Consider the following 13,401-nt stretch of genomic DNA (forward strand, 5'->3'; position numbering starts at 1 on the left):
AATTATATATAAAAGAAAATCAAGAACTTAAGAACGACTGGAATAAAATTCGGAACGACATTAAAAAAAAAAATAATAAAACGAAACGATTATTGAATTTGTCAAAAATATTTAAGATTAAGAAAAAGGGTCTGTTACAATTAAGGGTACGATAAATACTAAATAGTAAATATGTATTTAGGGGGAGTATTTCAATTTATTTGTATGAGTAGTTTACATGTAAAATTTGTGATTGCATATACGTGTCTGTGTTTGTACATATATTTAAGGGTTGAAAATTAAATTTCAATTTCTCAAAAATATATGTTATATGTATAAATATAAAAAATGGGATTTAAAATTAAATACCTTTAATTAATAAAGGATATTTAATTTTCTTAAACTAAATTTGTGTGCATGAAATACAAAAATTGGACGTCAACCATATCTTAACTTCTTGTTCATGAATTTAGTCCTTATTCAACTAGTTTTTAATTAGGTTCATGATTATTATACATATTCATCCCCTCACGTCACCTTTTATCTCCAAAAACCGATTAAGTTTTTTAATGGTTATCATAATTGCATTCACTAAGTTGTCAAATCACACCTTTTATGTGTCAAATCCATTGCACTTGATTTTGTTTTTAAACCCTTTAAACCGTCCTTTTCAATACTCACACTTCCCAATTCTGATTTTGTTCATCTTCTTCAAGAAACCTCTCCTTTCCCTTTCAATCTTTCAAGAGTACATTCATGGCTTCCAAAATCTCCAGGGCTTGAAACCCCAAATCCTACAATTCCTTCAACTCTTGCTTCTTTAGAGGTACCAAAAAATTGGTTTGAAATTATACGGCTTTTGGATGATGGATTGCCATTTTCTAACATAGTTCTTTGTCTTTTGTTGATATTCTTGACTACAATTTCTTCTTTTTCGAAGATTTTGAAGTTGTATTTTCTTTCATTCAAGCAATTCCTGGAAAGTTGTTGGATCTAGGTTCAGTTACTTACCCAAGTCTCGTTAAAATGTTCTATTGCAATTTGTCTTTCATAACTGCTGATGGGTTCCCGGCCTTAAGAAGTTTTGTTAAAGGCCAAGAGATTGTGATCTCTAAAACCCTAATCAATGACTTGCTTAAATTCTCTTTTGATATAGAAGATTCCACTCCCAATTCCGTGGTTCTTCAAAATGCCAAAGATATATTTGTTCTTGCTTCTCATTCTGATTTTTCTCCAACAAAATAACTTACCCACAATGATTTGAATCTTTGTGGAAAGTTATTGCATACCGTTCATGTTAAAACTATTTTCTCCCCAAATTCTTAATGTGAACTTGTCATAGATGCACATCTTATTCTGATTTAGAAGGTTACTTCTGTAAAAACTGTTTATTATGCCTCCCTTATCATTTCAACCATGCGTTTTTGTAGTTCTCCTCTACGAAACAGTGCTCTACCTTATGTTAATTTGTTGACACTGGTCTTCGACCATTTTAATTTGCTCTCTAATTTGGAGGAAGTAGATTATTCTGGTCCACTATCCCTCCCCTTGGCATTTTCAAAGTCAATGGTAAGTATGAGTTATACTCACACTCATCACTATTTGAGAAAGAGGATCTCCAAAAGATCCATGGAAAGAAGCTCTCTCGTCTTGAACCACACCTCAAAGAACACACCACTCATTCATGCCTCCAGTCTCTTGACTCCGAGGTTAGTGAAATGAAAATGTCCAACCTTGTTTTACACGATAAAGTGTCTACTTTAATTTTTATGTTAGACACTTTCATGAAAGAAAAGAAAGGTGTGGTTGTTGAGGATGTGGTCGTGGAAGAAGAAGTAGAAGAGAGAGAGGCTGATGAGAAGAAGGAGGAGGTTACCAAGGATGAAGCTGAGCAGTTGGTTGAAAAAGAGGAAGAGGAGAAAGAGGGGGAGGAGAAGAAAGACGAGGAGGTTGCTACCCCAATCAAACAAGCATCACCACCTACCCTAGTAGCTGAAGTAACAACTTTCCCAGGTAAACTGAAGGCTTCCAAGAAGAGGATGACTAGGTCTAGGAAGTAATTTTTAGATGTTGGTTTGATGAACACTATTATTTTTTTTGTTTTCGGCAAACAATATAGTTTTTGAAAACTACAATCCCAAAAATGTTAATCCTTGTTTCTTTTTGATGAAACTCAAAAAGGGGGAGAATTATTTTGCTTTGTAATAGTTTAGATTTATTTTCCATCGTAGCTTAATTTTGCATGCTGTGTGGTTGCTTGATTGTTCATATTCATGTCATTTCATGTGTAACCCCCCGTTAAAATATCGAAAAAAATATATATAATTATTTAATTTAATTAATTATTTGATTATTTAATTTAATTAGTTATTTGATTTTTTTAATTATTTAACTTAAATTAATTTATTTAAGTTGTACGCGCGTGTTATCGCATAACAAGTTTATCGTGTAACGGCTTTCCGTCTAACAATTAAACCGAACAATTAATTAATTAATTAATTAATAAAAAAAATATATGGGGAAGGGGGAGCCGGTTAAGGGGGACTTTTGGGGAGTTTGTAACTCCTCCCTTAATGCTAATTAAGGGAGGAAGTAAGTATGCTTAATTAAGGTTTTGAAGGGTCTTAAATTCATTTGAATTGTATCAAAAATTCAGAAAAATTCCTTCACTATTGGCTCCATTATTTTTGGCCAAAGTGTAGTATTGAGAGGAAAAGTGAGGAAAATTCTTAAGTTGAGTTTTTAGGTGTTCAATTGTATTATTCAATTTTTAATCCTTGAAATTGTAAGTTTTAAAATTTTAATTCTTTAATCAAAGTTTTTTTTATTTGTATTAAAAGAATTATTGTTACTTAGTTTTTTGTACACATTTTCTTTAACAAAAATTTAATTTGTTAGAAGGAATTGTGTTTATGTGTATGTCTTCTTTTCTTTCTTTTTTTTTTAAATTTTTTTTTAAGTTTTCATTATTTATAATTCTTTAACAAAAATTTAATTTGTTAAAAGATTTATGTCATGAGTTACTTTATATAATTCTTTTCTCATGATTTACAATTCTTTAACAAAATTTAATTTGTTAGAGGAATTATATATTTTTTCTCATGATGTTTTTATATAGTTCTTCATGAGTTATTTTATATATGATTTACAAATCCTTAACTAAATTTAATTGTTACAAGGATTAACTCATGATATTTTTTTTTATATAGCTTTCCATGATGAGTAATTCTTTAACAAAATTTAAATTTGTTATAAGAATTATATTCATGTTGATTTTAAATAAGTCCTTATGATTTAAATTTCTTAGAAGGAATTAAAATATATGGGTCCATTTATATAGTCACTCATGAGTTCATAATCCTTTATCAAAATTTAATTTGCTTGAAGGATTGTGTTAACATATCTTAATTGAAGAAGTTGTTTTTTTTTTCGATTATGATTCTCTAATAAAATCTTAATTTGTTAAGAGAATTAAGTGTTGTGGAATTATTTTATTTAATTGTCACAACTTATGGGTTCATGATTTTCTTTTATGATAAAAGAAAAAAAAAACTGATTAATGATTTATGGGAATGTTTTAATTTGATGATTTTTTTTCATGCCTTGATGAATTGGGTTAAAAAGGAAGTTTTAGTAGTGCCTTAATGTATGGAGTGGATTAAATGTGTAAAACACGTTCTAATACGTGATTTTTGTATGTGTGTTGTGTTTAGGACCTCAATTCATAAGAGGTTGAGATTCAAATCGCGAAGTGGTTGAGTTGCTTTAATCGTACTACTAAGGTACAAGCTTAGACCATATATTTGTAATCGGTTATGTAAAGTAATGTTGTACTCGTTCTATATTGTGATTTTGTGTATCACGTAAGATTTAGACCCCCAAAATAATTTGTAAAGAGTTTTAAATTGGAATTTGGGAATGGTTGTGTAGTTACCCAAATGAGGCTATTTAATTGGATTTGGAATATCATTGTTATTGTTCCCATGGCAGTTTTGGATCTTTACGGTCACCATGGCGGTATGCATACTTTTGCCTTTGACGACCCGAACAGGACGGGCAACGTCTTAGGTCGGAGGTTGCCTTGGGATTAGCTCTCCCTTGTGTATTCCTCCCAGATTTTGAGAATACTCTGTCGACCCGAACAGGAAGGGCAACGACACGAGTTGGGGCTTGGAAAGCCAAACGTGACATTTAACTAATAGAGCCTTCGCATGCTAGGATGAACTCATTGCTTTTGTGTAACTCATATAATACATTGTATGTTGTCTCTGACGTGTATTGTTATGTGCTTTGGAATTTGCTATGATGTTGTCATTTGACGACTAGTAGGTTGGCTTGCAGGTGGGGACTAGTGTGTGAGGACACTTCTAATAGAACCTGTGGTCGAGCTGACTATCGTGCGCGAAATTACTATTAGAATTTTATCCATCCGAACATTATTATTTTTCTTTATTTCAGTAAGTACATTTTGAATTGGAATGTATTTGGTTTGAAGAGACCAGTAGGTTCTCAAGTTGTAATTTTAGATTTCCGCTGTCTTGTTATTTCATCATTACTATTTTATTTCTCTATCACTAGAACGTCATCGATCCTAGAAGTTGTTTAATCTAATGTCCGAGGTGTGGACCGGAATTCATATTTGTGTGAATTCACTAGTGGAAAAAAATGTATTTGCTGCTCATCATTTGCTGCAGTTTTTGTGTATTGGCAGCAAAAAATAGGAAAATATATCAGAAAAAAAAATATATTCTAATTGCTGCGGTTTTCCAGTTGACCGCAGCAAATAACCTTTCACATTGCACTAATTGCTCCGATTTTTCCACAACTGCAGCAAATAACTCTTCAAAGTTTGATTAATTGCTCCGATTTTGGTTGAACCGCAGCAAATACATCTTCATGAAAGTTCTAATTGCTCCGGTTATGCTTAAACCGCAGCAACTAACATTCACAAAATTTCTTATTGCTTCGGTTTTGTTTTGAACCGCAGCAAATGACCGTTGGACAAATAAATTTTGTTAAAACCCGCCAGTTTCTTTTTTATTCGCATATCCCTTCTCAAATACGTTATACAGTTTGCTTTGTTCCTCATTGAAAAAACGCTTCATCTTCATCTTCATTTACTTCGTTCCTCTTCTTCATCTTCACAAACGTATAAGATTAAGCATCAAGATTTGTGTTCGTTTCTTGTGTTCATCTTCATTTTCACAAACGGTCATTTGCTGTTATCATCATTCTTGTTGCTGTTCATCTTCACAAACGGTCATTTGCTGCTGTTCATCATTCTTAGCTTATTGCTGTTCATCTTCACAAACGGTTTCTAAGGGTAAATCCTTGCTGCCGTTCTTGTTCATCATCAAACTTCTAATTTTCATCCCTACTATTCTTCTACTGTGTTCTTGTTCATCATCATCATCATTCTTCAATCATACTTAATGTGAATGGGATGTACAGGGCATAATGATAATAATAACATACATGATGCCTTAAAAATCACCTCTTTGTTCTAGTTTTTTTTTACCGTCGTTAACCATTAAAAATCAATTAATATCACAAAAATAAAAGACAAAAATTCATCTTCAAAACTCACGAATTTAGTAATTTAGTTAAAAATGTGGTTTGTTAATTAATTATTTGCATATTTAGTAATTATTTGTGAATGTGGTTTGTGTGTGGTTTGTAAATTAGGTTTAAATTTGTCATACTTTATGAATGTGTATGTTGTTGTTGTTTTTAAGTTTTAAATTTATCATATATATCATATTTTGTTATATTTTTAAGTAATTTCTTCATTTTATTTATGAATGTGTGTGGTTTTTAAGTTTTAAATTTATCGTAATTTTTTTTCTATTTTGTAAATTAGGTTCAATAAGGATTGTTTATGGTTAAATGAATGCGTTGTTGATATGAATGTTAATTAGTTGTCCAAGTTTATGAATGTGATTTTATTTTTATTGTTTTTATATGAATATTAATTATGGTTACTACAATAAACATCATTTGGACAGTTTTAAAAACATTGTGTTATTATTTGGGTTAATTAGTGTTAAATGAATGATTATTACTTAATTTTGTGGTCAGTTAGAGTTCGTTAAGTATATATGTTTAAAAGTTGTGTATTAATTTTGTTTTGAATCAATTAATCACACTAATTAGGATGACAAACGATCGTTCTTGGATGTATGGAAGCATTGAATCGTCGGAATTTATTGATGGCGTATTAGAATTTTGTAGTATTGCGGTTAAACATCAAGTTAGGACGGTGGAGTTGGTTTTTATTGCCCATGTGTCAGTTGTGGCAATGTACCAAAGGTAGATAGTGTTGATATTCTTAGGGAGCACATACTTCGACATGGGTTTAGGCCTCAATATCATGTTTGGGTATGGCATGGTGAGGAGGGAGTTTACAAAGAGAAAAGTGTTATTGAGGACGTCAATAATATGGCCGATGTCAATGAGGATGTAGTAGATCATGTTGATGGGTATGAGACAGATGAAGAGAATGTCGATGAGGATGTGGATCGTGTTGATGAGATGATGGAGGGAGTCGAGGATGAGTTAGGAAAACTTCCTCGTGTTTTTGACTTGTTGACAAAGGCTTCTCAAAAGCCTTTGTACCCTGGATGTACAAAGTTCACCAAACTAACAGCAGTGTTGACAATTTTCAACATTAAGTCAAAGTTCAATTGGAGTGACGCTAGTTTCAATATGTTATTAAAAGCGTTAGGTGAGATGCTTCCTGAGGGAAATGAACTTCCAAAGTCGACATATTATGCCAAAAAGCTCATGTGTCCTTTCAGCTTAGAGTACCAGAAGATTCATGCGTGTCCGAATGATTGTGTGTTGTATCGGAATGAAAACGAGAACTTAGAAGAGTGTCCTAGGTGTAGGTTATCGCGCTACAAGGGTAAAGGGGCTCGGGATGCTAAAGGGCCCCCAGCTAAGGTATTGTGGTATCTTCCAATAATACCTAGATTCAAGCGCTTGTTTTCTATAAAGAAAGATGCGTTAAATTTGAGGTGGCATGCAGATAGTGTGAAGAAAGGTCACTTGCTCACACATCCATCTGATTCTCCGGAGTGGAAGAGTACTGATAGGTTGCATAAGACTTTTGGAGATGAGGTTCGTAATTTAAGGATCGGACTGTGTACGGATGGAATGAACCCATTTTGCAATCTTAGTTCTCAACATAGTACTTGGCCGGTACTTTTAGTGATCTATAATTTGCCACCTTGGTTATGTATGAAGCGTAAGTACATAATTCTTTCGCTTCTTATCTCGGGTCCTAAATAACCTAGCAATGACATAGATGTGTATCTTGCACCTCTCGTTGAGGATTTGAGAAAGATGTGGGATGAAGGCATTTCATTGTTTGATGCATATGCTAATGAGGAGTTCACCTTGCGTGCAATGCTTTTATGCACCGTTAATGATTTTCCGGCATATGGCAACTTATCGGGGTATAAGAACAAAGGGAAGAAAGCATGCCCAATATGTGTCGATGACATGGAATCCACGTGGATTCCTAAGTGCAAACACGTATTCATGCACCATCGAAAGTTCCTCCCACGAGACCACCAATACCGTAAGAAGAAGAAGTTGTTCAATGGGGAGGTTGAGGACCGTGTAGCTCGTCGACCGTTGACCGGTTATGAGGTTTATGAACAAGTTAAGGGAGTTCAGACTGTATTTGGTAAAACGGGGCAAGTGCAAGGGGGTGAAGACCAATTATGGAAAAAAGAATCAATCTTTTGGAAGCTTCCATATTGGAGAGATCTACAAGTTAGGCATTGTCTTGACGTTATGCATATAGAGAAAAATGTATGCGATGCCATACTCGGGACTCTCATGAACATTCCGGGTAAGACAAAGGATGTTAGGGCCGTGCGAGATTGGTTTAAATGTAAGGGTCTTCGTCCGGAGTTGTGGGCACATGTTAAGGTGAGTAAGAAAAGAAATAGAGCTGATGAAGTTGGTGGCAGTAAGAAGAAGATGAGTAATGACAAAGTTTATTTGCCTCCAGCTTGCTACACATTGTCCAAAGCAGAGAAGCAGACATTTTGTGAGTGTTTGTATGGCATTAAGGTTCCATCTGGGTACTCATCCAACATGAAGAGATTTGTGAGCCTAAATGGTGAGCTGAAGTTGGGAAGCATGAAATCTCACGATTGCCATGTAATGATGCAAGTGTTCTTACCAATTGCAATCCGTGGAATACTGCCAAAACATGTGAGATATGCTATTACTGAGCTGTGTTCGTTCTTCAACACAATTTGTAGTAAAGTTCTTGATCCCTTTAAACTTGATGCACTTCAACTCGACGTGATTGTAACTTTATGCAAGTTTGAGATGTATTTTCCACCTTCTTCTTTGACATAATGGTTCATCTTATTGTCCATCTCGTTCATGAGATCAAGCTTTTGGGTCCAATTTTGTTAAGGTGGTGTTATCCTTTTGAAAGACACATGGGTGTTTTACAAAACAAAGTGAGGAATCCAGCACAAACCAAGGGGAGTATGATTCAAGGCACTGTGAGCGATGAGATTAGTAACTTTATAGACGAGTATTTGGCCATGGCAAAGCCTATTGGACTTCCCACCTCTAGACATGAAGGAAGGCTTGAGGGAAAAGGAACAATTGGCTCCAAATCGGTCACACCTCCTCGAGAAAACCTTCTACAAGCACACTTATATGTGTTGCATCATATTCCGGAAGTTCATCCGTTTTTGTGTGAGCATTTAGATATATTGCGCGCAAAACATCCTTCTAAAGGGGATAGGGCATTGATGCAGTTGCATAACAAGACGTTTATTAATTGGTTTCATAATCGAGTAATATGCGAAGAACTCAAGGGTGTATCCGAAATTGTTAAGTGGTTAACTTTTGTTCCTCGTGATGATGTCAACAAATATGAGGGTTACGATGTCAATGGCTTCACATTTTGGACTGAGGGTCAAGACAAGAAGTCATCGTATCTACAGAATAGTGGGGTTTCTATTTTGGCGTCATCTAAATTTTACGGAGTGCGAAGGATCAAGCGCCGGTTGATGCTAAATTGGTATACTACGGGCGGGTACATGAAATATGGGAGCTTGACTACTCTACTTTCAATATTGGTCTTTTCAAATGTAAGTGAGTAGATAATAATCGACGATGCATAAAAAATGACGACCCTTGTGGATTCACTCTTGTAGACTTAGCTCGTTTGCGTGATAGTGAGAAGCCATTCATACTAGCCACACAAGCCAAGCAAGTATTTTACATTGTAGACCCGTCTGATAAAAAATGGTCTATTGTTGTACCGGGAAAAAGAAGCATCCTTGGTATAGGTGATGTTGAGGATGAGGAAGAATATGAAGCTTTTGAAGACTCCCCTCCCTTTATCAATCCAAAATCAGTGGATCAAGATCATGTAGATGATGTAGATGTTGGTTATATGCGTGTAGATCACACGGAAGGAATACATTTGAATTAAGTGATTCACAAGGTATGAATTTAAAGCTTTTTAAAGTTTTTTTGGCACTTGGTTTGTTTTGCATGAAACTTTGCACATAACATTATTTGTTATATATTACTGTGTTGAACGTATTAGAATTGTAAATCATTGTCATATTCTTAATATTACTTAGCTTATGTTCTAATATATTTCTATTCATACTCTTTCAGGTACTGATATACAATGCATCTATTCAGAGACGAAATTGTCCCCGAGATTGAGACCTTGGATAATGAGCATCGTAGTTATGACAGCGAAGATGACCAAATTGTGAGATACGAGCGTATGGCTGAAGACGCTCCACCGATTGACAATGATTTTGAGACTGAAGAAGCCCCACCAATGGATGCTTCCACTACCAGTAAGAAAAGAAAAGGGCGAGGTCCTATGAAAAACCTCAAAGTCACAGAACCCATGCATTTGGAATACAATGCATTGGGTCAACCGTGCGGAAAATGGCGTAGGCAATATGGAAAACAAGTGGGTCTATGTATCCGCAAGCTTTCCATATTGCACGCATGGAACGAGGTTCCAGAGGGTTGAAGAACTCTCTATGGAATGATACTGTGGTAAGCAACTTTACTATTTTTACTCATTTGGTTTCATTTTAAAATTAATTTGATTGACAGTAATAAATATAAATTTTTTTTGTAGAATCTTTTCCACATCGAGAGCGATGAGGACAAGAAGAATGTGTTTCTTTCAGCTGTTGCTGAAAGATTCAGAGATTTCAAATCCAAGCTAGTAACTGGCTGGATTACGAAGAGGCGTGCCCGTATGACCAAAAAGGTCAAAACGGGAAACGAAGGTGGAGAGCAATCACCTTCGAAGATGCCCTACGAAATATGGGGTGACATATCGAAGAGGGATTGGGAGGCCTTTGTTGCCAAAAGAACAACTCCCATAGAAGTTGTAAGTATTTCATATTATATTATAGTTTACCAATTTGAATTTACTTGTTTTGATTCAGTCATTAAACTAATACATGACATTCGATTTCTATTGATTAATTAGGAAAAGCGTGGTAAAGCTTCTGATTCTGCAAGCAAAAGGAAATTTTACCATCGCTTGGGCCAAAAAACGTACGATGAGGTCCGAAAAGAGTGGGTGGATGCGGGTTTATACCCCAATCAAAGTTCATCCATGCCCTCATCTACGACTACCTCCGCATCCGTGAATACTCTTGCTGGAGATCGGGTGCGTGATTGGTATTGCGGGCTTCATTCCCCAGATGCAAGTGGTAAATTTACCATTAATGATCCGGGAACGAAGAAGGTTGCTGATGCTGTGGTGAGTTTTGAAATTATTAAGTATATTCTTGATTTGTTTTGTATTCTTTGGCTTTGATGTACTTATACTAATTGCTATATATGTCACTTTTTATTTGAACAGATGGGCTGGAAGGAAAAAGAAGCTACGGGGGAGTTCACCCCAAGAGGCAATGTTGACGCATTGCATATGGTCTTAGGGAAAGACCACAGTGGGCGGGTAGTCGGAAAAGGAGGCGTCCGCGTGGGGTTACAGAAGGCATTCGGCAAAGAGTGTGTTGCTACTCAATCCCGAACGGCGCTGCGGGATGAAGTAGCAACCCTCCGAGCGGAGATCACGAAGGACGTTCTCGCCAAGCTGGTCGCCGTGTTGCAGAAGATGGTAGCACCCATTGTTGACTTGGCAAACCTGATTGTCGAGGATCAGGAAAGTCAACATGGGGATCCTAACGCTTTGGTCGAGCCAACACCCGAGCCCATTACCCCCGTAGCACCCCAGCTCATTACTAATACCCCTGAAGGGAAAACCCCACACCGGAGAACATAAACTCCGTTGCTCAAAATCCGGAGCCAACTCCTGAGCCAGTGCTACAGGTACATAGTTTTTAAATATATAAGCACTTATTAATTTAAACTGCAACGCGTTTTAATATTTTATTATGATGCTTATTATACTAAACGACACAATTTTCAGGAGGCGACTCCTTGTTCTCTTTTGCTGCCTCAGTTAGGTGTTGCTAGTGATGGCGACTTAACTGTGGTTGCATATGGTGTGGCCCAGCCAAACAAAGAGGGTCAAACAGTGCATTCAATGCCTGTTACAAGTGGCCACATCAGTGTGGCCGTGGAAACTATTGTAAAGGGGTTTGAAGATTTCTCACTCCCGGTTCCAATGCCAGCATGGAGCCTTGAGAAACTCTCACACGCTCTAGGTAGTTTCATCACATGGCCATATGCTTGGGTCCGATTCACTAACATGGTAAGAATCATTTGTGCCTTATTTTTTTTATTTTTTTAATTGCATGCTCACACTAATTTAATTGTATAAATTGAAATAGCAAAAGAGTCCAAAGGGATGTTGGAGAGAGGTCGGTTCCTCAGCAAAGGTGTCGACTGTGTCAAATTCGATGCCAAGCACTCTAATTTTGACTGATGAGGAGCTAAAAGATCTCTCTCAAGATTGCAAATGACTGCATTATTGTGCATCTCGCATAATTGAGGAGGACCCACTCATTCTGAACCTGCTGAAGGAGCAATACTGCTTTTTAGAGAGCCCATTTGTAATTATTGGTCCTAGTGACATCGGGCAATTTTTGAGAGGAGAGATGCTGAACGTAGCTCTTTTCCATGTCTACATGAGGTGATGTTCATTATCTTACAAGTTGGGCATTGTTGTTTAATTGTTTTAATGACCGAATTACTAACAAAATTTTCTTATTTGTGAGTTTAGTGCGGCTTATGAGGAGCTAAATTCTTGCGAACCTCCAACAAAAATTTGATGGTTTTGTCCTGAGTCGATTTCGGGTAGTAAATGTGTAAATGATCCAGATGACGTCAGAGCATACATTCAGACTGCTTTGACTAATTCCCTTGCATCTAAACACACATTCATTCTGGCTCCATATGTGGAAGAGAAAGTTTTATTTTTGAAATTCAACTTATCTTTTGATTTTTAAAGTCACCTAATCTCTAATTTGTTGATTTTAAATTTGCGTTTGTAGTTTGCATTGGATACTTTTGGTCATATGTCCTTTAACGAACACTGTGCACGTCATTGACTCATTACGAAAACCTCAAAGCCCGCCTCGTAACACAAAATTCAAAGCGTTGTTGAATGCGTACGTAATATTAATTATTTTACCAAGTTGACTTAATTAAGTGTTATATAGATATATAAATATTATTACTTTTCCCATGCGTTTCAGCACAATGAAAAAAGTGCGTGGACAAATGGGATCTACATCCAGAGCCGCATTTCCAAAATGGACAGCAATAAAAGTACACAAATTCGATTTTATGCATTTTTAACCGTTTTTGGCACTTTCGCGCGTAAAGTAGCTCAAACTTGGTTTGTTATGCACGAAACTTGGCACACAACACTATTTGGTATATATTATTGTGTTGAAGTTTTTAGAATTGAAAATCATAGTCATATGCTAGAAATTACGTGTTCAGTTGCGATTTTATGCGTTTTTAAGCGTTTTTGTCAATTTCGCGCGTAAAGTAGCTCAAACTTGGTTTGTTATGCACGAAACTAGGCACACAACACTATTTGGTATATATTATTGTATTGAAGTGGTTAGAATTGAAAATCATAGTCATATGCTAGAAATTACGTGTTAAGTTGCGATTTTATGCGTTTTTAACTGTTTTTGGCACTTTCGCACGTAAAGTAGCTCAAACTTGGTTTGTTTTGCACGAAACTTGGCACACAACACTATTTGGTATATGTTATTGTGTTGAAGTGGTTAGAATTGAAAATCGTAGTCATATGCTAGAAATTACGTGTTAAGTTCCCATTTTATGCGTTTTTAACCGTTTTTAACACTTTTGCGCATAAAGTAGATCAAACTTGGTTTTGATGCGAAACCGGGGCTGATTAAGGACTCTAACGAACATAACTACTTCCGCGCTTAATCATCAAGCACGTACATTACATGT

At 35.8% G+C, this 13,401-nt stretch overlaps 1 protein-coding gene across 1 annotated transcript in view; it reads left to right on the forward strand.

Moving 5' to 3' along the window:
* LOC130818505 (putative disease resistance protein RGA4) overlaps nt 1–1,224 on the forward strand; it is a 23,369-nt gene extending 22,145 nt beyond the window's left edge. Inside the window, exons 2-3 of the mRNA XM_057684678.1 lie at nt 756–819; nt 870–1,224. Coding sequence (XP_057540661.1) covers nt 756–819; nt 870–1,224 — 419 coding nt within the window. The remainder of the gene's footprint in view (nt 1–755; nt 820–869) is intronic.
* Nucleotides 1,225–13,401: the final 12,177 nt, after the last annotated feature.

The sequence above is a fragment of the Amaranthus tricolor genome, chromosome 7, assembly GCF_026212465.1.
Source record: "Amaranthus tricolor cultivar Red isolate AtriRed21 chromosome 7, ASM2621246v1, whole genome shotgun sequence".
Taxonomy (NCBI): Eukaryota; Viridiplantae; Streptophyta; class Magnoliopsida; order Caryophyllales; family Amaranthaceae; genus Amaranthus; species Amaranthus tricolor.